We start from the raw sequence: 27,434 nt of genomic DNA on the forward strand, positions 1-27,434 counted from the left end.
CTTGTGGCTGAGCAGAGCTCCTCCATGTGGGAGCTCACTGACCACCAGAGGGCAGCTCCTGCATTGAGCGTCTTTCCCCTGGTGGTCAGTGTGTGTCATAGTGACCAGTCATTCCCAGTCTTTCTGCTATTAGGGTCAGTTTTCATATTACCCTTTTACTATATAGGATAGAGGCCTGGTGCACGGGTGGGGGCTGGCTGGCTTGCCCTGAAGGGTGTCCCGGATCAGGGTGGGGGTCCCGCTTGGGTGCCTGGCCAGTCTGGGTGAGGGGCTGATGGCTGTTTGTGGCTGGTCACACCCCCTTCAGGGTGGGGGTCCCCACTCGGGTGCCTGGCCAGCCTGGATGAGGGGCTGAGGGCTGTTTTCAGGCTGGCCATGCCGGCAACAGAAGCTCCCAGCCTTTCCTTTTTTTCTTTCTTTTTTTTTTCTGGGATTTATTTAACTTCTATAATTGAAACTTTGTTGCTGCTCCAGCTCCGAGGCCAGGGCCTGCTGAAAGCAGGTATCTGGGGTTTGTTTAGCTTCTATAATTGCAACTTTGTTGCTTAGAGTGGAGCTCAGAGCTGGGCTCTGGCCGCCATCTTGGTTGGGTTAATTTGCATATCCTGCTGATTAGCCAATGGGATGCGTAGCGGAGGTATGGTCAGTTACCATGTTTGTCTATTATTAGATTAGATGTTCCTTGTTCCAGTCCTAGAGTCAGCCATTTCTCTAAGCGCTAACTCACTTTTCCCCTGGTGCTCTCTTCTTTCAACCTGTGCATCACTTTTTTCTCTTGGCTTCTTTTTAGAGATGTTTTTTTGTGGTTCCTATAAGACTCTGAATAATTTCTTGTCTGAATTATTTCTGGCTGTCTTTGACCAATCCTTGTGGTGTATGTTCTTTTCCTGCCTTTTACTTATGTTTCATTCAACTCTCCTCACCCCATCCTTTTTACTCAAGTTCCAGCTTTGGTTGCTTCTAATTATTTTTCATCTTTAAGTGAAGTGGACTAATTGTTGGGAGAAAACACCAGTGTATCATGGGGCCAAGGAAAGGATAGATACTGGGGTGGAGAAAGTCAGCAAGCTGCTACATGCCTCGACTTTTGCCAGAATTTTTCTGAAATTTTTCCACCCATTTTTTTTTCCTTCATTTTAAGACACATTCTTATTTTTTGGTGGTTGGAAGGGCTGTAGAACCGACCACATGAAGGCAAATACTCACCCTTTGGCCTTTTCTCCCTCTAACACTCTGAACTTGTCTGGTTTCTTCCTCCTACACCCTCCTTCCTCCTGCCTTTCTCTTAGCTCAGGTGTCCCCTGCATTGTCCTTGTCCCCAGATTTCATCCCTTTAATTACAGCTAGTGGGAGGTCTGAGAGTTTGCATGCTGAATGTGGTGAACAGCTCATGGTGCTGTGGTCTAGAGGTGAGGAGGGTGAGGCTCTCGGAAGCCCGCCATCTCGTCCCTCTCTTCGGTGCTTTCCCTGGGCACTACTTGGCAGTTTCCCAGTTTGGAGACAGTGTTTCCTTTGCTTTTCATCTCTTGTGTTGTTTTGGTGCTTTTGAAGGAGATGAAGGGAGCAAAGAAAGCTCCACCGTCTTTAACCAGAGCTCTTCCATCAAGTTTTTACAGTTTGGAGGAAGATTATTTTGTTGCAATCACACTTTTCAACATGGGATTCTCTCCACAAAAGTTGGAAAATATGGCACTTGCTCTTTATGAAAATGAAATGTCATTGAAAGAAAGAAAATTATTTTTCTCTCATTACTGAATCCAAGTATCTTGATAACTTTTATGTGAATCAGAAATATTTACCTCAGTCCTTTTAGAATTTACTTATTGTGAGGAATATAGAACTTCAGGAACATTAATTTTTAGAAATGTAGGGCACTGTATCTCCTTTGTCAGAGGTTACAAAGGAAATCAAAGAGGAGTCTATTTTCCACCCACAGATTTCGATTTACTGTCCTGACAATACTTCTCATGGAAATCCAATCTCCACCATCTGCTAGATTAAAAAATGAGGCCACAAAAGTGAAAATTTTTTAATAGAAAGAACTTGAGAACAAATGAAAATAACCAGGTAATATGCTTGATTTTCAAATTTCTGTTTAACTTGAGAGAAAGCAACCAAACAAATAAACAAAAAATGTTGATGTAAGTAGGGCCTGCATGGAGAAGTCAGGGACAGTTCTGAATCACCCTCTCTGTGCGCCTCTTGTATTCTTAATTTGTTGGAAGTAGTGCTTTTCAGACAGGAACACTTTAAGCAAAATGGAAGATGGATTTTTTTGTTTTGTTTTGTTTTGTTTTTTACTTTCCAGGCACATTATTTGTCCTGACCAGTAGTTCTTCCAACCTTGGTAAATTGTCCATTTTTTAAAATAGTTTGACAGTTTAAATTATTCACAATCTAGAAATGAAACTTACAGAGGATTGCTTTGCTGTCTGTTATAAAATAAATGAAGCAGTTGCTTTGCACTGTGGAGAGAAAAAGTTCAGGCCTCTTTTCTCCGTCAGGTTTCCAAACTCTCCTGAGAATCTTTATAATAATACTATTCCAAGAAGGGAGCAGCAGCTCCTGCCCTCTTTTCTCTATTCCAGGTCAAGACTGTGGTGGTCTTTTCTTTCTGGATGATGGACTGATTCTGATGGCCTAGCGTGACTACACGTTCTATGTCAATAACTATTAGTCCCTAAATGGCTTCTTGTGCAGTCCCAATTCCCAACTATTTCAATGTCATATATATCTTTAATTTAAGATGTTTTAATTTTTATTATTTTTGAGTGCTTTCTAAGAAATATTCTTTTAAACAAATACTGGCTTATTTATAAACCAACCGATGACCTATCAAATGATAATATTTACACTTGGCAGGTAAAGCAGGTAGAAATGTACCTTTGTCATAGTGGTTGCTTAAAAATGACAAAGTTTTATACAAGGTTTAACCAGATGAAATTGCTGATATTCAGCCATTTCTTTTTTTTTTTTTTAGTTTTTTTTTTTAAATATATTTTATTGACTTTTTACAGAGAGGAAGGGAGAGAGATAGAGAGTTAGAAACATCGATGAGAGAGGAACATCGATCAGCTGCCTCCTGCACATCTCCCACTGGGGATGTGCCCGCAACCCAGGTACATGCCCTTGACCGGAATCGAACCTGCGACCTTTCAGTCTGCAAGCCGACGCTCTATCCACTGAGCCAAACCGGTTTTGGCTATTCAGCCATTTTTAACTTACAAAATTGGAAATTTCATTCAGTTCAGCCTACAATCTTATAGATAGTAAGGTAGAACAGCACTGTTAAGAGTCTCTAAAAGGGAGAAATGGAGGTGGTTTTCATTCTGCCAGAACAGGAAAGTTGGATAGCTGTTTCTGATATAATCCTATCTAATAATAGACAAACATGGTAATTGACCATACCTTCACTACACATCCCATTGGCTAATCAGGGCGATATGCCAATTAACTGCCAACAAAGATGGCAGTTAACCGCCAACAAAGATGGCAGTTAATTTGCATATGTAGGCTCAATACTGGGAAGCAAAAGGGGAAGGATGGAAGAAACTGCCTGCCGCTGACGATAATCGGAAACTCAGGCGTCAGGCAAGAGCCGGGTGGCAGGGCAAAAGCAGCCCCCAGCCCGAGATCAGAGAACCGGGGCCGCCTTTGCCCCCCGGCCAGTGATCCAAGAAGCCGGGTGGGGCAGGGAAGAGGCGGCCGCCAGCAGCCACCTCTTCCCTGCCCTCCCTCCCCCCCCCCCACCCCCCACCGGCCAGTGTTCGGAGAAGTAGCTATATTTTTTTTTTCAAAGTACCTGTATTTTTAATAATTTCTTGACATGGTAAAAGAGTTTTATATTATGATCCAAGGGTGGTGGGGTGAGGAGAAAGAGCAGCAGAACAATCCAACAAACAAAAAGGGAAACAGAAATGCATGGTGGAAGGGATTTGAAGGGTGGGTAGGGGCATTGCCCAACTAAAATGCAATTGGTTTGTTACTGAGTACTATTCAGGGGAAGACAGCATCCTGACTTCTTCTCTATACAGCATGTTGGGAGTAAAAATGATGCGTCCAGGTGGAAATATGATTAGGGGTTGGAAGATAGACAGGGAAAGAAGAAGTCAGAAATAGACACTGAGAGAGTCACTGGCTGGCTGGCTGCAAATACTGACTCTCCAGTAGTGATAGAATAAAAATGTGGGGGATATCTCTGGAAGATTCAAGAGATAGGGGGCAACTCTGCTATGGTTTTGACTTGCCCAGCAGATTTCCACGTGTACATGCCTATGTTTGCATGCACACACATATACACATAACTGACTGCCCTCCCTAGAAGCACAGAAGAAGAAGAAGAAGAAGCCGCCAGAAGAAGAAGCCACCCACCTTTGGTCCAGGCGCCAGTGCCTGCGGCTGGCTGCAGCCCAAGAGACAGACAAGCCACCCGCCTGAGGTCTCAGGCTGCAGCCACCCGGAGAAGCTGCTAGCCCTGTGGTCCAGAGCACCAGTGCCTGTGGCCAGGGATGGACCACTGACTAGGAGGATATTTAAATGCTTGGTCCCCACCCAGTTCAGCTTCCCGAAGTCCTGTTAGTGCGCCATTTCTGATTGAGCATGCGAGTGACTACACATTTCCCCCGATAGAAACCACATCACCTCACCAGCCACATAAGAAAATGACAAAACAGCCAACTGTGAAAGCACGCTTGCCAAGCTTTCAGCATCACTGCATTGGAGGGCTGGGGGCAGAGGGAACATTTGTACAAGTTGAAATTGAGTCTGGATGAAGCCCAAAGACTAGTTCAGCTCTGGTGTATCTGTCTTCTCCAACCTGCAACATACGGGGAGTGTGTTTGTGTCAGTGAGGCCAGGGTTCCAGAAAACTCTGTTCCTTGAAGCCACATCACCAGTCCAGGGATGGGAAGAGGGTGTGAGAAAAGGTGACATACTGCTTTCTTACCAGATGTCTAACAAATAATACTAGTAGCTAAGGCCCATTTGGCATTGCTTCAACTAAATCTTCACAGAAACCTGGTGAAGTTTAGTATTATTGTCTGCCTTTTTCTTCAGCAGAAAATAAATACTCAGGCTCAGAGAAACAGAGGTAGTTAGCTAGTTAGCAGTCAATCCAAGATTCAAACGGGGTCTGTTTTACCTCAGGATCCATAGTCTTTCACGTTACCTCCCACTGGTGTTAAAGTTGAATGTCAGGAACACAATTACAGCATTGGTGAGAAAGGGTAGGAGGCGCTATAAACCACACTGCCCAAGGTTTCTCCGCTTTGGTAGAAAGAGCCCTAGAGTAAGAAGGAAGCAAACACCTGCCTGTCTTAAGGTAACATTAAAAGGGGACTATAATGTCATCAAAGATACTTTGAACAGAGTGAAAGGGAGAATTACTCTTAAGAAAAAGACAGATTGCTGAATAAAAAACGGGCAAGAGTTGAACAGACACTTCCCTAAAATGACCAACCAGTTGGTCAATGAGCATGTGAAAAGATGCTCAACATCTTTAGTCCTTAGAGCAAAGCAAATTGGAACCACCATAGAAATCACCGCATCCCCCCAGAGGTGCTAAGAGAAAAAAGACCACAGTGCCAAGTGTAGGGGGGGATATGGAGCAACTGGGTCTCTCAGTCACTGCTGGTGGGAGGTCCCTTAGTAAAACCGCTTTGGAAAACCACTTGATAATTTCAGATACAACCAAACACGTGCATGCCATGCGACCCAGCACTTTCACTCCTAAGGGTATATGTTCATTAGAAGACTTAAAGGAAATTATTTATAGTAGCACAATTCCTAATGGCTAAAACCTGGAAACTGACCAAAAGCCCAATAACAAGAAAGTGAACAAACAAATGGTGGAATATTCACAAGATGGATTACTATGCAACCACAGAATGAGCAAACTATGGCTACTCGTCACAACATGGATGGATCTCACACCCATGAGGTAGAGCGATGTAGGCAGTTCATGCTGTATGGTACTGATGCCGGAGAAATTAATGGGCTGATTTCACAGACAAGAGTTTGGAATGAGGTGGAGGTTCTTGGAGTGCTGCTGAAATAAGCATTTTCAGAAGCCCCCATAGAAGGATGGGATGTGGGAGATTTTATTGGTGTGGAGTTACATTTCTCAGCTTCCAAAGACCCTGCACCTTAAGCCAGTCCTGGAAAAGGTACAGCTGGGAGTTCAGCAGAGCCAGAAACGGGCCAGTGCCCAGACCTTCCTGTCCATGTTGCAGCCAGGTGTGTGTGGTTCAGCATGCAGGCCCTATGCCATGTGGGCACAAGAGAGAGCATCCCCCAGCCACAGGAGTCCCAGGAGGGAGACGAGGAAGAGAGCTTCCGTTTGGAAGTTTACATATTCAGGTTTGGAAAACTTGCAGTGTCCATTCCCATCATGGCCACTGACTTGCTTTCAGCTTTCAGGTGTGATTGACAGGGAGACACCTTCCCAGTTCACTCAGACCTTTACTAGGCATGCATTTTTCTGGTCTTCACTTTCCTCCTTTCCTGTTAAGTAATAACTAGGTTAATTTGATGGCATCATATACATGAAATTCAAAAATAGGTAAAACTAAACCAAGCTGTTGGAAATCAGTCAACCTTTGTAGAGGAAGGGAGGAACATTGGAAGGGAGCATGTAGGGGTTCCTGGGGTGCTAGGTATGTTCTGTTTCTCCATCAGTGTATTGAGATGTTGAAAATTCACCAAGTTGTTCGCGTAGGATATGTGCATTTTACTATATGTATATGCTACTTTAATACTAAATTTTTGAAGTACTGTATGTATAAATGCTAGTTCTTAAGTTTTAACTCTTGCTGTGGCAATATAAATTTCAACCAACTAGGGGATTTGCATATGTATAAAATAGGAATTTTATGGCATATTTTGGATCTATATTGTGGGAGAAAAGTTGTTAATTTTTTTTTCTATAATGCTTCATTGGACTCTCAATTTATCTTAACCTCATAAGGTGAGGAAGGAAAGAAATGGTGAATTCCATGAACACCATCAGTTACGTTGCTTAGCCTTCATTCAACCAAAGCAATACTGACTAGTCAGATTTTTACCAGATTATAGAGTTTTTCTTGTCTCAGAATCTAAAATAAAACCTATCTTTCTATTATGATTTTTATGCCATCAAGAAGAAAAGCATAAGGAAAATAACTATGAAATTATAAGACTTAGCTAAAATAAGTCCTGAACTTTATTCTTTAGGAAGCGAGGCGAAAAGATTCAAAGAGAAGTCCCCTTTTCACAGGGGCAGTCTTCATTTGCAGTCGTAGTTGAAAAAAAAGACAGCATGGAATGTTTGAGAACCCTTAGCAGTGGTCCAAGAACTATTGCACAAAATGTTCAGGTCGTGTGCAAGCTGAGTTTCCCAGTTCTCATCGCAACACAAAAATAATTGAATACTAGTATAATGGAAGGAAAAAAACACACAAATGTACATTTTAAAAATAAAACTGGTGAAACACCATCTGGCAAAGAGACTATCTAATGTTGTCTGAGACAAAACATTGAGACTTATATCTGTCCTTCCTTGGAGTCCCCCTGGTCCTGCCTTCTCATCTGACCGCTGTGGAAGCTTGCCTCATCTGCTTAGGCCACACAGACGATTAGTGGCAAAGCAAGGCAGGGCCTCCCATCTTTTCACCCCCTAATAGACATTCCAAGTGATAGGTTAATAATGGCCCAGAGATCACAAGTGTGATATTAATGCATCTCTTGTAAAATATGTATTTCAGCTTGCTACCCTTGAATTCCCTCCAAAGAAACTATTTGGAAACAAGGATGAACGTGTGATTGCTGAGAGACGGAGTCACTTAGAGGTAACAGAATGAAGCTTCTCCTTCTCTGTGTAGAAAATGTTCCCTCTGATTGACCAGTGAGCATTATTCCTGTTAAGCACGATTACCTTGTTCGTGAGTGTGAACGTGCTGCTTCATTGACACAGAAGATGGCAGCAGCAGATTATAAACTAATATCAGTTTATTTAAAACATAAGCCCTTGTCCCCCTATGGTCTAGCAGAACGTTTTTCTGGTTTTTAAGGAGATACTTGTATTGCAAGGGTTAGAAAGCAGGTTGTGGATGAGAACTAAATATTCATTATAGACAGATGGTATGTAATACGAGATGAGGGTATGAAGTTTTCTGCAAAAAAAAACATAAAAAAAAACCAGTCCTGGAATTAATTAACTGAAGATATTATTGCATCATTACTTTTTCAAGATAGTTGGAAGCAAAAAGACACATACCTATTTTAGTCATGGTTAGGTTTTGTTTGATTTATTTTAACTTAGTCTTTTGAGCCAGCTACATGTAGAACTTTGGTTCAAGACAACTTGTTTTCTGATGGTCTCACTGCCCATCCACACACTGGACGGCTTCATATGGTTTATATGGTATGTATTTCATTTCAGGGTAGAGTTGCTTACTTGCTTGGGACTGGATGCTAATGCACTGAGTGTGTGCTGAGGCATGGTCACAGGCAGTCCTAGGTCGTTGGCTACTCTCTGGCCCCTGTGAGCCATTGAGACAAGACAGTATAAGGTTACAAATAGCTCAGTACCATGTGTCCGTAAGCTGTCAGGGGGTGTCTTAAAGTCCCCTTTGCTACTTCCGTAAGAGGAATCATGATAAGACCTATTGCAGATAAACTCAAATAAGAGAAGGCCCAAGAGAGTCCTTTTGAATTGTAAAGTGCCACATAAAAATTAGGTATTACTCTCATTCCCAGTGGCAGCCAGTTTGAAATGGTTACCCAGGGGGGTGTACCTGATGCCAGTGAGCCAAGGACTGGGGAAACTTCCAGAGGCTGCAGATTCCAGTGAGAGCGAATGGGGCGAGTGGGGAACATGGGGACCTTGAGGACTAGGAGACTGCAGTCCATGAGGGGCATTTTAGTTTTGAGATCCTCTATACTGAGCTGCTCTGAGAAAGGATGAGTTTCAGGTTGTGGCCATGCTCACAGGAGGTATTTGAGTTAAGCCATAGAGTTACACATTTGAAGGGGTCCAGGAACTACTGAGGCTGAGCTCTGGGTGGGGCATTACAGGCTTCTGAAGTCATCCCATGAGGTGGCCTGACCCTATTATCCAACTGAAGAATTTGCCTTCCAGGGAACGATTATCATGGTGAGCCTGTTTGATCAAGTTCTCTTCAAGGTTTATTGTATCATCCGAGAAATTTAAAAGTAACAGTAGACCTAGTGATGATTCTCCCTACCTAGCCCTTACCTGTCTCAGTGACCTAGACTTGTTTTTAGTGAACATAAGAAGAATGATGCCATATAAAACAAGTTTATAAACAACAGCAAAGAGACTGTCATTCCTAGCTACTCGGGGCTCCATGAAATTCACATGATTTCAGGCTGTGCCACAATAGCTTGGGCGTTTTTTGTGCTGCACTTCTGTGAGCATAGCTTGTGGTGACTTTTCTCTTTCCATTCCACCTTCTGGAGTCAGAGCAAAGTTCAGGGCCGTCTTTTGTTCCTGATACCTCCTTTGTTCTCCTAGTAGCTCCTACTTAAATACTAAGCCATCAGCATTTGATGGACAGAGTTCTATGTTAACGTCTCTACTGGTACAGGTCCCTCTGTAACCTGTAACTATTATTTACCTGTGGTATTAGCCTTTATCAAATGGATCTCACACCTCGTAGAAATAGACACATTTTAAATTAAATGTATTTCATCTCACGTTGATAGTTAAACCTTAGCATATTATGTTTATTTTTTAAAAATATATTCTTATTGATTTCAGAGAGGAAGGGAGAGGGAGAGAGAGATAGAAATATCAATGATGAGAGAGAATCATTGATTAGCTGCCTACTGCATGCCCCCATTGGGGACCAAGCCCACAACCTGGGCATGTGCCCTGATTGGGAATTGAACTGTGACCTCCTGGTTCATAGGTAGATGCTCAACCACTGAGCCATACCAGCTGGGCTATGGTTATTTTCAAGGAGAAAGCATAATTCAGCTTTCTGGAAAATTGATCTGAAGTTCTTGGATTAATTTCCTGCTATTGTTATTTTCTTTTCTTTTTTGTAATCTAACATTGGAAATCGCTGTTTCAGTATGTTTTTATGTGAAAATTAACAAAATTACTTTTCTTGAACTTCCTATTTGGTTTAATTTATTGTATGTTTATTTAATTCCTACTATATGCTGAAGACAGTCCTTGGTGTTATATGAAATATAAATGAGACATTGCTTTTCCTCTAAGAACATACGTTTAAATTCCTAAATGATATTATCTAGAGGTTTAATACATAAACACGTACAGAAATGTGGATTTTATTAGGACACATTTGCACTGGTACACAGCAGTCTACGTAGTGTGCTCAAAAGGAATTACCTGGCAATTTTTAAAATCCAGAAGTGCAACGTTATAAGCCTCTTCACCTTGAGTCACCTGTATAAAGCGGTGTTTTAAGCAAGCATTCGGGTTTTTAATCTTCTTTACTATTAAAATATTTCCAAGATTTTGACCTTGTGTTTGAGCTTATCACCAAAAAGTATAAAATGTTTCCATATTAAAGACACACACCATGTTTGCACTTTTCAAGTTAAATAAATTAAATCTGTTAAAATAATGACTTGTAAAAATGATGGGTAGTAGCAGAACTTGCCACGTCATTAGATATTGTGGAGATTAATTTTCTTGCCTTATAGAGAAGAATACTACTTGTATATGTGGCGTGGCAGAGGTGCTGGTAGCAGTGTGGGGACACAAGGCCTAGCCCTAGAGCATTGAACTATTGCACCATAAAAGGCAGGAGGAGTGAGAACATGATGTAAATGAAGGAGCACCGACTCGATTAACTGGCATCAGCTCCACCCAAAGTTATTGGGCCAACTTTATACCTGGAGCCAGTTATTCCAGAAGCTGGCCTGTTATTGATTTACTTCTCATGCTCAGATCAAAGATTCATGCCATAGAGTCTTTGAAGCTTTCTAATGTGGTCGGATCTTCCTCTGGCTGCCAACATGGCCTGCTGAGCCACCCACTGCAAGGGTGCAGGTCACGGGCACATCCTGCCGCCGGGCAGTCAGAGGACCTTGGCAGCCACACTCCCCAGGTGTAACAGCCTTTCTTGTAACCCAGACAACAGCCCGGAAGACAGAGCTCAGCAGATGAGGCTGTGGAGGTAACAGGAAGAGAATGCGTCAGACTCTGCCTCATGAGTTATTTTGAGCAGAACGGTGCTTTTTACCGTATTTGGTGACAGATGCCATTACTATTAATTAGATGGAACCGTAAGAAACTATCAGTGCACGTCACACTGGCAATTTCATATGCTTCCACTTAATACTGCTACCATCTCACATTTACTAGGTGGTCCCTCAGTGCCAGGCATGAGCAAAACGTGTCATGTAACATGTCATTTGCTCCTCCCAAATAGCTCCTGAGGTGAGTTGTATTATCTCCATTTTACAGGTGAGGAAATTAAGTCTTGGGGAGGGTAAGGAAGGTCGTATAGGTTGTAAGTGGCAAAGCCTCGGGTCATACCAGGGTGTCTTGCAGAGCAAGCCCCTTCTCTCACTCATCAGCACACTCTAAGTGTGCAATGCAGTTGGGTCTTCCTGCAAAGGAATGCTCCTTCTTTAGAAAAAACATCCTCTTCCAGCATTATCACCATTCACTGTTACCCAGGAGCCACTGCCTGATTATTGATTCTTAAATACTGTTCATTCATTCAGCAACCATTGAGCACCTCTTCTGGGCCAAGCAGCATCTACTACTAGAACTGAAGAAACCAGAGCAGCACCACATCCTGTCTCCTACCTTTTAACTGGTTGTGGCTGAAGGGATGGCCTTTCATTGCAGTCATATCATTTTTGTTTAAAGAAACATCTTTGTTATCATTGTTGATTTTTAAATATTCACTTCATGGCTCATTCGAGGTTCTGAATCTCAATTGCTTAGGGCTTTGTTTATTTTTAAAGCATATCTTTATGCTTGGTGTCACATTATTTCTATGCAAATTTATTTCCTATCTGAATTACTAACTAAAAAATTCCTAGGAAGTTTTCTTGAAAGTACTAGAATACACTGCAACCCTAGGCCACTTTTTTTTTTCTTTCCCATTTTCTTTTTTATTTTTTAAAAAGTTTTTTATTGATTTTTTTAAAGAAAGAGGGATAGAGAGATGGAAACATCAACAAGAGAGAAACATCAATTGGCTGCCTCCTGCATGCCCCTACTGGTGATTGAGCCCCAAACCTGGGCATGTGCCCAGGAATTGAACCAGGGACCTCTCGGTTCATGGGTTAACATTCAGCCATTGAGCCACACTGGCCAGGCTTCTTTTCCATTTTCATCTCATGAGCTAAAGCATTGTTAAAAATGGTAAAAAGTGATGTGATAGCCAAGAGTTTGGGCCTTGGAGCAGAGCATTCTGGTTTTGAATTCTGTTTCTGCTCCTTTGCAATTATTTACTGTCTCTGCTTCAGTTTCCTTACTTGTAAAATGAGCATCAGTTACACCACCACCTTCTAGAGTTGACCTGAGTTTTCCATGAGATCAGGTGCATAATATGGAATCTGGTACAGAGAAAATCACTCAAAAATGGTAGGTGGTAAGGTGGTGATAGTGAAGACGTGGGAGTAGTGGGGTTGATGACAATAGTGAGGGAGCTTCATGAGCCAAGGGAGAGTGAGGGCACCACCCACCGGCCACACAAAGTGTAACAATGAGCTTCTCAGTTGGGCATATCAGTTTTTGGGGGCAAAGACATAACACATGAGTATTCTTATTCATGGTGACTTCTGGAAGATACCAGGAATCTCTTGTTCTAAGACCAGCCTTTAGTCAACCTGTAAAACTAGAATCTGAAAAGTAGAAACACTTCCTGGCAGTTTTAGCAAGGTTGGGCTTTTGTTCATGGTAACAAAGATCAGAGGCACAGGATCGTCATGAAGTGAGCATAACTTCTCCGCATTTACGATTCACAGCCTGTTCATTCTCTGCATGTATCCCAGGTCATTGACTGCAAGACTGTCTACTATGGAGCCCCCAACTCCCCTGGGGAAAAATAGAAACATGGCAATGGCTTTCAGCAAAGACCCCCCATAAATACACCGTTTTTAAAGAGTGTTAGGTTTATTGACTCACGGGACTAAGGGAGAACCACATACCATGGGAAGCATAGGGACATCTCAGTAAGAAGGTCTTACAAAAAGTTATGATAGGATTTGGGCTTGTTTTAGTGATGTTGGGAAGAGTGCAAGGAAGTGGGGCTTTGTTCTGGACTGGCTGTTTGGCTAATTCTGAGGCTGAGTGTTTTAATAATTCTTATATAGAAGGCAAAAAGAATAGAGTGAGGTTAAAACTATGATTCATTTTTAAAGAGTAGCAGTCACATTAGTCAGGATAGAGAGATATTTGATTATATTCATTGTTTGTTCAGTGTTCATGTTTTGTCTGTGTTCAGACTTGATTATTCTGTGGTCTTTTTTATTTTTTGTGGGGTTTTTTTGTTTGTTTTTATCATGCTTCTTTGAAATCGTTTAAGGATGCAGGAGGACACTGTGGCTGAGCTGGGAGCACCAGTGCAGCCCTGGCTGCTCTTTTTCCCTTTTCTTACAATAAAGGGATGCCCAGCATCTATAGATATCATTCTTTATCATGGGAACAATGAAAAAAATGAAATGAAGAGTTGTTTTCAAAATAAAGTATCGATAGTTCAAATGCCTCATCTAACAAATGCAGGTATTAGTAGAGGGTGTCAGTGTTGACATATCTCTACCACCCACCCCCACCCCACAGCCAGAGGTCATTTTCCTGGCTTGGGTGCCTGTAACACGTACAGTCTAGCTTTTCTGATTAGCAAGTGTCTCATTCTACTTTAGTTTTATATCACTTTCAAACCTTAAATTTCCAACAATAGAATCATTTGATTTAGACATTTTATAAGTTGAGCCCTTTCAGTTTCAAAGTTAATTTCAGGAAGTAAAAATCTTTGCGTTTTTTCATTCATTTGGCTGTATGAAAGATATCTAGCAATTCTATGCTTAATTTAACATCGTATCTACTCTCTGCTGATATTACAAAATGCGTAATGGTAGAACCATTAGCAAACAGCCAGAGCTTCAAGAAATACTTCACAGAAAGAAGCCAACATTTACTTCCTCATTTATGCCCCCCCCCCTCCGTTATCTGGTTATTTATCTTAGCAGGGATCACTCCATAATCACCAGTGTCAGTAGCAAAGCACTTGCTAAAGAAGTCATGTGACTGCAGGTAAGTTAGAGAAGACTGAACTGTAATTTGGGGGCTGTCCCATCTCATTGCTTCATGGAGTCAGAGGGGCTGAAAATGCTGTGATCCCCAGGCTAACATTGGGAAGGAGACAGTAAACTCTGTATAGGACTGGACCAATGTGGAAGGTTCTAGAGTGAGACCTGAGTGTGAACCCCGCTCTGTGATACACCAGTGTATGTGTCACCTTAGCAAGTTGCTTCCCTCCCTAAACTTCAGCTCTTTACTTATTAAATGACAGAAATAATACCTACTGTGTACAGTTGTTGGAATTACATGAGAAACCATAGATACTATACTGGAGTATACCTTTAAAATTAAACATTTAAAGTCCTAATTAATGCAGTAAGACAAGAAGAAATAAAAGGTATACTGATTGATAAGGAAGAATTAAAACTGTCTTGTTTGCAGGTTACATGGTTGTCTATATAGAAAATGTAAAATAATTGACCAAAATCCTTCCTAGAACTCAAGATCGCAGGGCACAAGGTTATAATCACTTTCTTACATAACAGCTAGAGGCCCGGTGCATGAAATTTGTGTACGGGGGAGTGGGGGAGGTCCCTCAGCCCAGCCTACACCCTCTCCAGTCCAGAATCACTCAGGGATGTCCAACTGCTGGTTCAGGAATCGGGCCTAAACCAGCAGTCGGACATTCCTCTCACAATCCGGGACTGCTGGTTCCTAACCACTCACCTACCTGCCTGCCTGATGCCCCTAACTGCTCCCCTGCCTGCCTGATCCCACCTAACCACCTCTGCTGGCCTGCCAGATTGCCCCTAACTGCTCCCCTGCCAGCCTGATCACCCCTAACTGCTCCCCGCTGCCGGCCTAATCCCCCTAACTGCTATTCCCTGCTGGCCTGATTGCCCTAACTGCTCTCCCCTGCCAGCCTGATCCCCCTAACTGCTCTCTCCTGCTGGCCTGATCCCCCTAACCATCTCTGCCTCAGCCCTGCCACCGTGGCTTTGTCCGGAAGGACACCTGGAAAATCATCTGGAAGATGTTCAGTCTAATTAGCATAGTACCCTTTTATTAGTATAGATAACAAACAAGTGGAATTTGAAATGAAAAGAACACTACAGTCTAATATTAGCACCCTCAAAAATAAGTAAAATCTAATAAAATATGTATAAGCTCTATATAAGGCAAACTATAAACTATTGAAAAAAAAGAACTAAGTAAATTAACAGATATTACATATTCATGGATAGGAAGACTTAATATTGTCAAGGTGACAGCTCTGCCCAACTTGATCTGTAGATTCATTACAATCTCAATAACAATCCCAGCAGATTATTTTATGAATATGGGCAAGCTAAACTTTATACAGGAAGTCAAAAGACCCAGAATAGTCAAGAATATTGAAGGGGAAGAACAAAGTTGGAGGACTGGCACTACCCAATTTTAAGACTTATTGTAAAGCCACAGTAATCTAGACAGTGTGTTATTGTCCAACAAACAGACAAATCAACGGAACAAAATAGGGAGCCCACAAATAGACCCACATGAATATAGTCATCTGATCTTTGACGGAGGAGCAAAGGCAATACCATGGAGCAAAGATAATCTTTTCAATAAATGGTGCTAGAAGAAGAAAAGGATTTAGACTTAGACCTTACTCACTTCACAAAAAGGAACTCAAAATGCATCATAGACCTAAATGTAAACACAAAACTATAAAACCAGAAGATAACATAGGAGAAAACCTAGATGACCTTGGGTATGGTGATGACTTTTTAGATATAACATTAAAGGTATGACCCATGAAAGAGACAATTGATAAGCTTGACAAGTAAAATTGAAAATTTCTGCTCTACAAAAGACAATGACTAGAGAATGAGAAGACCAACCACAATCTGGGGAAACCATATTTGCAAAAGACACATCTGATAAATGACTCTTATCCAGAATGTGCAATGAACTCTAAAACCTCAAAACTAAGAAAATTAAAAAACCCAATTTAAAAATGGGCAGAAGACCCAAACAGACACATTACCAAAGAAGATACACAGATGACAAATAAGCATACAAAAGGATACTCATCAACTTCATATGTCATTAGGGAACTTCTAATTGAAATAACAGTGAGATACCTCTCCACACCTATTAGAACAGCCAAATCCAAAACTCTAAGGTCATCGAATGCTGGTGAGGATGTATAACAACAGGAACGCTCATTCATTGCTGGTGGGAATTCAAAGTGATTTGGAAGACAGTTTGGAAGTTTTTATAAAGCTAAACACACTTTACCATACTCCTTGATATTTACCCAAGTGAATTGAAAAATGATGTGCACACAAAAACCTACACATATAGCTGAAACCGGTTTGGCTCAGTGGATAGAGCGTCGGCCTGCGGACTGAAGGGTCCGGGGTTCGATTCTGGTCAAGGGCATGTACCTGGGTTGTGGGCACATCCCCAGTGGGAGATGTGCAGGAGGCAGCTGATCTATGTTTCTCTCTCATCGATGTTTCTAACTCTCTATCTCTCTCCCTTCCTCTCTGTAAAAAATCAATAAAATATATTTAAAAAAGAAAAAAAAACCCTACACATATAAACTATAGACTTTGGGTGATATGATGTGTCAGTGTCAGTTCATTGATTATAACAAATGCAACACTCTGGTGTGGAATGTTAATGAAGGTAGGGCTGTATGTAGAAAAATCCCTGTACCTTCCTCTCAATTTTTTTGTGAGTCTATAACTTCTCTTAAAAATAGTATAAATATGCCCAGCTGCTGTGGCTTAGTGGTTGAGCAGCGATCTATGGACCAGGGCCAGGGCACATGTCCAGGTTGCGGGCTGGATCCCCAGTGTAGGGTGTGCAGGAGGCAGCCAATCAGTGATTCTCTCTCATCATTGATGTTTCTAACTCTCCCTCTCCCTTCTTCCTGAAATCAATAAAAATATAATTTTTTTAAAAAAATTTAAAATAGTATAAATATAATTTAAAAGTAAGCCATCATGCAATCATCATCTATAATAATAAAAGGGTAACATGCTAATTAGACCGGATGTCCTTCCGGTTGTCATTCCAGTGAAGCCGGGCCGGAGCGAAGCCCAGGTCCCCGGTGCCTGCCGGCGGCCACAAGAGGGAAGCCCGGGTCCCAGGTCCTGGAGGGAAGCCAGTGCCAGCAGCCAGGGGAAGGAAGGCCTATTCTTGCACGAATTTTCATACATCAGGCCTCCAGTGCATTTATAATCTTCCTTTTCTCCCTGTCTCTCTTCATTCCACTTTCACATATGTCCTCCCTACATTCTCTTACCTTCTGTTGTCTCTTTATTACTTTGCTAAACAGAAGGAGGGAAGAAGAATGGCTGGATTGGTGGGTGAAGGGTTTTGACACTATCACCCATTTTTTATTGGGAGTATGACTTTAATCTACTATTAAAAGGAAGGTAATCATCCTCTAAACATATTATAGTTTGTATACATATTTTCTCCATTGCTAAGCATATGATAAATTCTATTTCATTATGAGTGGCTCACTCATTACTCTGAAATTGGATAGTCACTATTTTATCTCTCTTTACCAAGCACCACTTTTATTCACTTTTTCGTTTCAAACTCAAGACAGGTATCTGTCTGTATGAATCAATTCTTTTCAGAATCTGCAAATTAATGGGATGTTCACCTGGCATCCTCCCTTTGCGAATAAAAACATTTGAATACAGAAACCAACAAAGAAATCTCCATAGTCACATGTAACCATAAAATAGGTTAGAGGCTAGGAATCCTGATATAATTGACAAGTAGTTATAAAGAGTTTTCCCCTGTTATTTTCTCTTTTTTAAAATATATTTTTATTGATTTCAGAGAGGAAGGGAGAGGGAGAGAGAGAGAGAAACATCAATGATGAGAGAGAATCATTGATCAGCTGCCTGCTGCACGCCCCCTCCTGGGGATCGAGCATGCAACCTGGATATGTGCCCTTGGTGGGAATCAAAAACGGGACTCTTCAGTCTGCAGGCCGACACTATATCCACTGAGCCAAACCAGCTAGGGCCCCCCTGTTATTTTCATATCTTACTATGAATACTTGTCCACATTGATGTCTAGTTCAGAGGACCTTCATGTTCTTTCATCTTGTATATCATTTAGAATATTCTAAGTGACCTGTTACTACACTTAATTACACTGTTAGTATCATGTGTAAAATTTTTTTCAAGGGTCACTTAAGAAATCTCAATATAAGTTGCTCCTTCCTACACCACTTAACTTTATACTACACTGAAAGTAAATTCCCTTTAGTTCTTTGTCAGACAGAAAAGCTGAAATGATCGTCTGTCAAATGAGTATGAAGAACCCAGAGGACTTGAGCACATTGATTTTAGCATCCAAATGTGGTTAGACTTTCCCATGGAGAGAACATCTTCATCTAAGGACATGGCTTCCGTTCTCGTACAGACTGAGTGGCCTTCTTTGGCAGCTCTTTGTAGCCCAGTCTGGCTTAAAACAGAAATTGCCGTTACCTAAGTCTGTTGGATATCTGGTATTATCCAGTGTTAAAAGAATTCCTACAATCAAAGAACACAATCTTATTAGGATTGTCTTCTTTGATTGTAATAGCAAACTTCTATGTGAAGGGCTTTATAACCATCTCCAGCTTTCTGAACTTCAGTGTATTAAAGGAACTTAGACATATCATAATACAGAAATCAATGGCCTATATCTTCTTTTTTCACTTTATTTCTTATCACACTATATACAAAACCAGAATAAATGGAATAAATATTATAATAAACTCCCATGTACCCGCCCACATCAGCCAGCTTTAATATTTAATCAGCATGTGACCAGTCTTGTTTCATTCATACACACACACACACACACACGGTTATTTTAAAACAAATGCCAGATATCATATTTTATCCATAAATATTTTAGGATCTATCTCTTAAAAAGCAAGATTTTTTTATACATAACCGCAATGCCGATATTCTCTCTCTCTCTCTCTCTCTCTCTCTCTCTCTCTCTCTCTCTCTCTCTCATAAACCCTAACAAGACAATGATGAAATCTGGTTTCAAATGTATTTATGAACTCTGCATTTCTACATATAACCCATGGTATTGAAATAGCACTTTTTACCACTTCATTTATTTAGGGTTTGGAAACTGTATTAGGGTTACCTCCAACGAAACAGAACCAATAGTGTGTGTGTGTGTGTGTGTGTGTGTGTGTGTGTGTGTGTGTGTGTGTGAGAGAGAGAGAGAGAGAGAGAGAGAGAGAGAGAGAGAGAGAGAAATTTATTATAAGGAATTGACTCATTGATTATGGAGGCTGAGGCATTTCTAGATCTGCAGTTGGCAAACTGGCGACCAGATGTGTAGTTCTAGTCCAAGTCCAAAGGCCTGAGAGCTAGGAGAACTGATAGTGTAAGTTCCAGTCTGAAAACCATCAGTGTTCACACCCAAGAAGAGCCAGTATTTCCATTCAAGTCCCCAGGCAGGAAAGGACTGATATCCCAGCTCAACACAGTCAGGCAGGAGGCAGTCCTTTTACTGCCGGCCTTCAACTGATTGGATGAGGCCCACCCACATTTGGGAGGGCAATCTCCTTTACTCAATCTATTGACTCAAATGTTAATCTCACCCAAAAATACTCTCATAGTATTGACAGAAGCCATTTCAGTTCACCCCAGATGCGATGGCAGTGGTAATTTTTCCATTTTGGGGGCTTTTGGTATTGTAATATCCAACCCAATTACAGTCCAAGCTCATGTGCTGTCCTAGCATTAGAACTGTGACATGTGTCTTCTCCCCAGCTCCCATATTCACTTACAGCGTGTTTGGGGCTTGACAAATACATAACAGAGGTTCTCAAATTCTTTCCTATCTGTGGAAATAGCATCAGCTGAAGGTAACACAGCGCAGCTCAAGATGGGAGACCTCAGCGCTGTGCATGCTCTGTTTATGGAGTTGGTAGAGAACATTTTTTATTTCCTTGGTTACTTTGAACAGCCACATGAAATGGAACCTGATCATTGCAGTGTTAAAAGGCTGGAGGGTTGTTCCTCCTCTCCTTCAGATACAGCAAGGTGCCACTATCTGTCTTTTTTTTTTTATTATTAAATGTCTCATTGCCTCTGAAACAGAAGTAGATATCAAAGTGGCATAGACAAAGGAGCATGCGGCTGAGTTCACCTCTCCTTTGCCTGTACCTAGGGAGCTTGCCTGCCTTGTTCAGAGACAGATGTTAGCTTCAAATCACTATTGACCTTATTGTTTACTCTGCTTAATTAAATACCATTTTAATATTCTCTCAGTCTGCCACCCCTTACATCTCACATTCATGCTGCAGCACAACGGGGTAAGAAGGAACGGTCTTTTAAACTGAAGCGGTTAATTAGCTCTGGTTCCCCTGCGGAAGTGTCAGATAGAAATACAGCTAAAAGGGGAAAAGAACAGCCCTACTTGAGATGTGATGGTGGATGCTAGAAGAACCATTGACCGTGTTCGGATGATGCCCGCATTATTAAAATGGTTTTGGAATTAGTGACCATTTTGAATCATGTATACAATAGTGTCATGTTAGGTCATTAATTTCTACTAGAATTCCTGTTTATGTGGCTATAGTTGTTCGTTTCTGCCAGAGCCTGCTGAATATTTTTTCTTTTCCCCCCATGTGTACATATGGTCCTGGGTGAAGGTAAAGGGATGGCCCACCAGTGAAGTTCTTAGTCCTTTCCTGGAACTGTGAAGTGACTGGATTGTCATTTAGAGATCCGTCCAGATGGCATTGTTGTTAAATGAAGTCACAATCCAGTAAAATACTCATTGGAGGAGATATATAATGATATATTAATTATAACATAAGATTAAGCACATGATAATATATAATTATGTGGATTTCATTTCTATAGATAATATATAGCTAAAATTATAAGTATAGTTATAAATATAGTTAGGTTATATAAGTTTACCATAGGTGTAGATTATAGCTGTATAGGTTATAGAGATGGGTAGAGAAGTCAATTTTAGATACAGTTCATTATTATATGTAAGTATAATTATGTAGCTATAGAGCTAGAGTTATTACACAATAGAATGAAATAAGATAAGAATCCACTCTTGTAAACACATAAAACACAGGAGCTCTTTGAAATGACCACAGCATAGCTCAGTCCCCAGGGACGTCAGCACTGGCAGCTGTGGGCTTGCTCTGCCATGGAGAGGCCGTAGTCCGGCTGAGTGAATATTAGCTGCAAGCTCATAGGTGGTTCTTTATCTTCTGAATGTCCTGGAATCATTGTGATGATGGATTCTCTTATACCCAGGGCATGAGCCACATTCACCTGTGTTCATATTGCCAAAGGTTGCAATAAAACTTGCATTTCAAGTACTTTAAACATGCTTATTTATCTTCAGGAAAACAATGAATAAGCTTGTTGTGAATCAAAAAGCCCTCATCAGAAAATTGGATGCTAAAGACATAGCAAGAACACCCAGGAGGAAACAAAGCAGCTAGAGCCCAGAGTAAAGACTGACTCCCAGCTCTACTGGCTCCAGGGTGTTTAGCAGACACTTCACTAAGCGAAGAGCTTATGGCTAAAGCCAGGATTCCCCTTCATCACCACCAACCCAGTCCTGCCCAGTGCATGCTATTCCAAGTCCCCTTGACCTACAGTGATAGTGGCCTGGGCCCTGATGGACAACTGCAGTGCGTGTGACAGTGTCCCACGTGGTGTCGCAGCCTTCCTCCCTCAGCCTTCTCCGAAGCCCAGGCCGCTCCCTGTAGCCCTGACTGTGTGCCAGGCCAGAGACTGGAGGGAGGTGAGGTCCTGGAGGTAACTCTCAGGGCAGAAGGGTGTGGATAAGTGTGCCTGCCTCCCATCCTTTACTGGGACTCTCTGGAAGCACATTCCACATGTTTCTCCCAGGGTCCCCAGCAGGACTGAGTGCAGTCTCCCCCAGGGTAATGCACTGCACAGTGCCCCTTTATTGGTGATTTTTCTTTTCTCACTTTCCCACCCCTTTGCTTCCATGTCCAGGACCACCCCCACATCAGCCACCTCAGTCTCTACTTTCAGGGGGTCTCAGGCAGAGTCGCTTGCCCAGAGGTAACTACTCTGACCATCCGGGGGATGGGGCCAGGAGGGAGAGAGAGCTATATGTGTGTGCGGGTGTACACACAAGCCTAATGTTGTTTTATGTATGTGTGTATTTTTTAAAACATCGTTTTATTTTTTTTTAATTGTTTTATTGCTTAAAGTATTACAAAGAGTATTATATACGTCTCCTTTTTTTCTCCCCTTGACCCTCCCCTAGCCTCCCATGCCCCGCAGTGTCTTGTGTCCATTGGTTATGCTCATATGCATGCATACAAGTCCTTCGGTTGATCTCTTACCCCACGCCCTCCCATCCCCCAACCCTCCCCAGCCTTCCCGCTGTAGTTTGACAGTCTCTTCGATGTTGCTTTTAAATGTCAGTTACAGGTGCGCTCAAATAGATCTATCAGGCCTTTCTGAAAAGCAGTCTCTGCCTTTGTTTACCCTCCACTTTCCCTTTCCCCACCAGCTACTCTTGCAATACATTTTGGTATTTTTCTTCAAACTGAAATTGCATTCGTGCATTGCTACTTTTTAAATTTTTGTTCCAATGCAAGGTGCTATCGGTCAACACCTCACTGTGAAGGGTGCTTCCCTCAGATGCACCCCAGCCCTACCCCCCTCCTCAGACTTGCAGTGTTGGATCTGCTGGCCTGTTTGCTTAGTGTATTACATACTGATTGTTGTTCAACTTCAAATGCTTGGTCAGTTTCCAAAAACTTTCAGAGCATCAGGTAATTCCTGAATTCAGCCTCCTTGACAAACTCCTGGAAACTCTTGCCTCTTCTAGTCAGACTGAGTCACACCTACTGCGATCTCCCTTCTTCGTCATTCTGTACTTTCTCTTGAATTGTTCCCTTTGCTTCTTGTGCCAGTGTTTTCCTCTTTCTTGATTTACTTCCTGATTTTGATGGAGCTAATCTCCAGTAGCTTTCTGAGAAGGGATGTATAAGAGGTGAAGAGGACATGTTTGAAACTGTCTTTCTTCACCGGCACACTAGCTGCATAGAATCTGTTAGTGGGGAATTGTTTTCTTTCAGAGTTTCAAAGGGATTGCTCCATTGTCTTTTAACTCTAGTACCGCTAAGCGGTTCAAAGCCATTTTGATCCTGATTCTTTGTATGTGACATGATACTTCTCCCACCCCTTCCAAAAGACTTCCCTCTGCCCCATTGTTCTGAGCTTGCACAATTCTACTTTGGGGAGCAGTCATTAATTCAACTTCATGTGCATTGTCTTTCTCATGTCCTGCATTTTGGGGCGATTTTTCATGATTTCCTCTCTTAATGTCCCCCCCGCACCCGCCCCCATTGTTTCTTTCTTGAAATTTGTTTGTGTTGATTTTCTGACCTGGTCTTCCTCTCATTTTCTCTCTCTCCTCTATTTTCCATTTCTCTCTCCCTTGCCTCCGATGCCTCCTTTCATCCCTTAAGTGGTCTTATCCACAAATTGAGAAGCACCGTACTCTGTGGTCTACTTCATTCTCCCTTCCCTGTGTTAACACTGCACTTGTTACTTTTGCATCTTCTAATGCAGTATATGAAAGGCTTAATATGCAAAGTGTCCCCTAGTGAGTTCAGCCGGGAGACGGGGAGTTCTATCGCTCACTATGACGTGCGCTGACCACCAAGGGGTGGTGTGGAACGAAGGAAGGCCCCAGCTGGCAGCTGGGGAAGGGAGGCCCTGGCCAGCAGCTGGAAGGCCCCGATCCACCCTGATCGCCGGCCAGGCCTTAGGGACCCTACCCATGTACAAATTGTGTGCACCGGGCCTCTAGTCAATTATATTTATTTCCATGATGTTGGTACTGTTCCTCTTCATACACTTTCTTTCTTGCAACCGCCCAAAAGACATATTCAGAATAACTCTTGTGATGTGTATATTTTAAGAACCACAGTTTCTGTGTTATCTCCACTGAGTTCTCTGTTCTCTTCTTATATCAACATTTGGGAAATCATCTTTTCTCATGTAAATTTTAATTTGGCTTTCTTTTTTTTTAATATATATTTTATTGATTTCAGAGAGGAAGAGAGAGGGAGAGAGAAATAGAAAAATCAATGATGAGAATCATTGATTGGCTGCCTCCTGCATACCCCACACTGGGGATCAAGCCCACAACCCAGGCATGTGCCCTGACTGGGAATCGGACAGTCATTTCCTGGTTCATAGCTCAACGCTCAACCACTGAGCCAAACCGGGGCTGAATTTGGCTTTCTTGAAAATGCATCAGTTCCCTTCACTCCATTAATTTATATTTGTTCCCCAAATAAATTGTGCTTTTCTTATATAAAAGGTGCCCGTGGTGGCCTTTGCCAATGAACCTTCATACTGCCCTCCGTTGCCTTTGTAAACACGTCTTCATTTTAGAATTCAGCTAAAATCGATGGCCCCTTTTTCTTCTATATATATCACATATTTCATAATGGTAATGAATCATGGCACATGTTGCAGCCTTTTGAGAAAATATTGGGGGAAATGGATAAAAGCATCAGTTTGTTCAAATTCTCTACAGTTTTCTCTTTCTTATTTGCCTATGAAAAGCTCCCATTCTTTTTTAGATAAACTTATTTTTATTCTCAGGAATTCAATACAATGCCATTACATTTATATATACGATATTCATTTCAGGCAACCGAAAAAGAAATGAGGGCTTTCTCTAGTCTGTTTTTAATTTAGATCACCTGTTTACTATATGAGTAAAGTTAAGAAACTGGTGTTGAAATCAAGAAAACCTTTGTGAATTAGAGTTGAAAATGGTGGTAAATGAAGCCATCACCCTGTCTGCATGGATGTTTTTGGCCAACTGGGAAAAGCCAGTGGGTCATCGGGCTTTTATTTCGGAGCCCTGAGGATGAGTGCTATGAGCAGCAAGGGGACTCTGTCTGCTCTTACTGAACTCCTCAGTCTGGGGTACTTATGCTTTTTGGTTTATGTCACTGCTGATTCACCATTTCTTTTTCATTTATAGCGCTTATCTTCCACTTCACAAAATTGCGTTTATTTGCAGTTCCTCGTTTGAAAGACTCTGGGCATATCCAAATAATAGCTCAGCCAATATAAACTGACATTTCTTATTTTGAAAGGCAGTTTCCTTGTGGCAGAAACTGTGGATGTCAAATTAGTCCAAATTAGCCCATTATTTCTTAGGCTAAATGTCCCAGAGCATTTCCAAGGTCCCCTAACTAGTAGGATTTCCTTTTGATCTTCCAGATCTTCTTTCTATCCACATTTTGCCAATACTTCTTTCTAGTCCTTTCTGCACTACTTCCACCAGAAAACAAATGGATGCTAAAAGTTTTGAGGACTGGAAGACTGATGCTTACACAGTTTCAGGTTCATTTGATGTTTATCACAGCCAGACGGGAGTGTCCTTGGAAGTCCATGTTTGATCAACTGCCTAATCAGCTACATTCTTCACCACTGTTCTGCAGCAATTTCTCAGATGGTAACAGAAGGTTAGGACAGTTTTAAGAGTTTCTAAAGTTTGGCTCTGAAGCATAAATTAAAATTTGATAGACTTCTTTCTTTCCAGTCAGTTAGTAAAGTTCCCTTGTTCAGGAGGAAGGAGACACTATAAACCTGTGAAATTTTGCTACAGTGTAAGATCCTAAGGAAAAAACAACACCACCGTGCTTCAGGAAGTTCGTGGTTTTGATATATATATCATGCTTAATTCTGTAGATAATACCTGTTTGGTAAAGGAATTTTTCTATTTTCCCTTTCTGGTATGAAATCTATACCTACCCCATGCTTTTTTTGAATGAGAGATGTTATATTAGAGAAGTTTTGGCCTGGCTTTTCTCCCTGCTCCACCTTCCCTGACATCAATCACCTCAGTCATTGTCCCCAGTGAAGGGGATCATTGGTGCAGATGATCCAAATCCCCAGCTAATCCTCTCAGTGGGGTGGGGTCACAGGCCCACCACTTGGGGCCACAGTTCTATCACACCTGGGGCATGACCATGGCTTCCCGGGATTGAGGACAGTGTGTAGACAGTGGGGAGTAACGCCCAAAGCAAGAGGATAATCTGCAAGGCAAACAGTCCCACAAGGATCATCAGGAGCCCCTGACCCAGACAACAAAAAGGGGCCCTGGGGCTTTTCTCCCAGAGTCTCAAGAGCTTACCCTCTTGCCCTAGAATTCAGAGACAGAGTGTTATTCTGATGGCCCAGGGCAAGGCCAGCCAAAAACAAACAAAAAAACCCACATGTGATTGTAATACAAATGGCCATAGGTCCTACAGTAAAGGAAAGGATTGTTCTGTTCAACCACAGGTACTGCCAGGGAGACAGTCATCCAGGATCCTACAGCATTGCAACTAATCCAGTTCTGGGTTCTGCTAACAGGGAAACTTTGGGATGCCAGTAATTAGTATGCAAGTACCTCTTGACTCAATTCTCAGGTTTTTCAGAACCTGGTTCTTTGAATCTGAGTTTAAATCCATTACAGCCAAGAGGTACCAGCCAGCACCATTGTTATTTCAAAGTCTGTCAATCAAATTGGTCACTGGGAGCCATCATTCTATTTCAAAATGTCAGGGAGCTCATTGAAGGTTTATACCAACAGAAAGGAATCATGAACTTAGAAACAAAGAAAAGAATTTTGTTTTTCTCCAGATGGTACTTTTCAGAATCTCAGTAGCCAAAATGTATCTTAAAATGAGCTTTTGGGGAGGCGGGATAATGAATTTACTTGATACATATTACCTGATTTTTAACTTATTTTAATATGATTCCCCATTTTGAAAAACAGGTTAATTTATTTTATATTATTTTTTTAACTTTAAAGCAACTCTTAAACTAAAGAGTCTGCCAATATCTGATAGGAGATGACCTGGGATTCTTGCTGTCTTCTCCTTTCCTTTGAAGGGGAAAGCATTCAAGTTAAATACTTCCACATTTTAAGGCCATGAGCCCATGTGTTTTTAAACAAATAAAAGAGGGGGGAAATGAACAGATTTGCAGATGCGCTCCCTGAGGAGAAAGTATGTAGAATACATATTGGGAATTGGGCTCTGCCCTGAGCCCTTTATAGAGGAGCTCATTTAATCTTCTAATCCTAAAATGATAATAAAAGCAGACGAGGAAACTGCAGTGCAGAGGCGTTCAGGGACTTACCCCAG

At 41.7% G+C, this 27,434-nt stretch overlaps 1 protein-coding gene across 2 annotated transcripts in view; it reads left to right on the forward strand.

Annotated features, from left to right (window-relative positions):
* The window catches only part of KIF16B (kinesin family member 16B), a gene marked incomplete at its 3' end in the record, with an annotated part of 271,444 nt that overhangs the window by 232,900 nt on the left and 11,110 nt on the right, over positions 1-27,434 (forward strand). For both annotated transcript variants that reach the window (XM_081097230.1, XM_081097229.1), the window contains one exon: positions 7,740-7,823. In XM_081097230.1, coding sequence (XP_080953356.1) covers positions 7,740-7,823 — 84 coding nt within the window. The remainder of the gene's footprint in view (positions 1-7,739; positions 7,824-27,434) is intronic.

This window comes from Myotis nattereri, assembly GCF_964212035.1.
Source record: "Myotis nattereri genome assembly, chromosome: 8".
Lineage (NCBI taxonomy): Eukaryota > Metazoa > Chordata > Mammalia > Chiroptera > Vespertilionidae > Myotis > Myotis nattereri.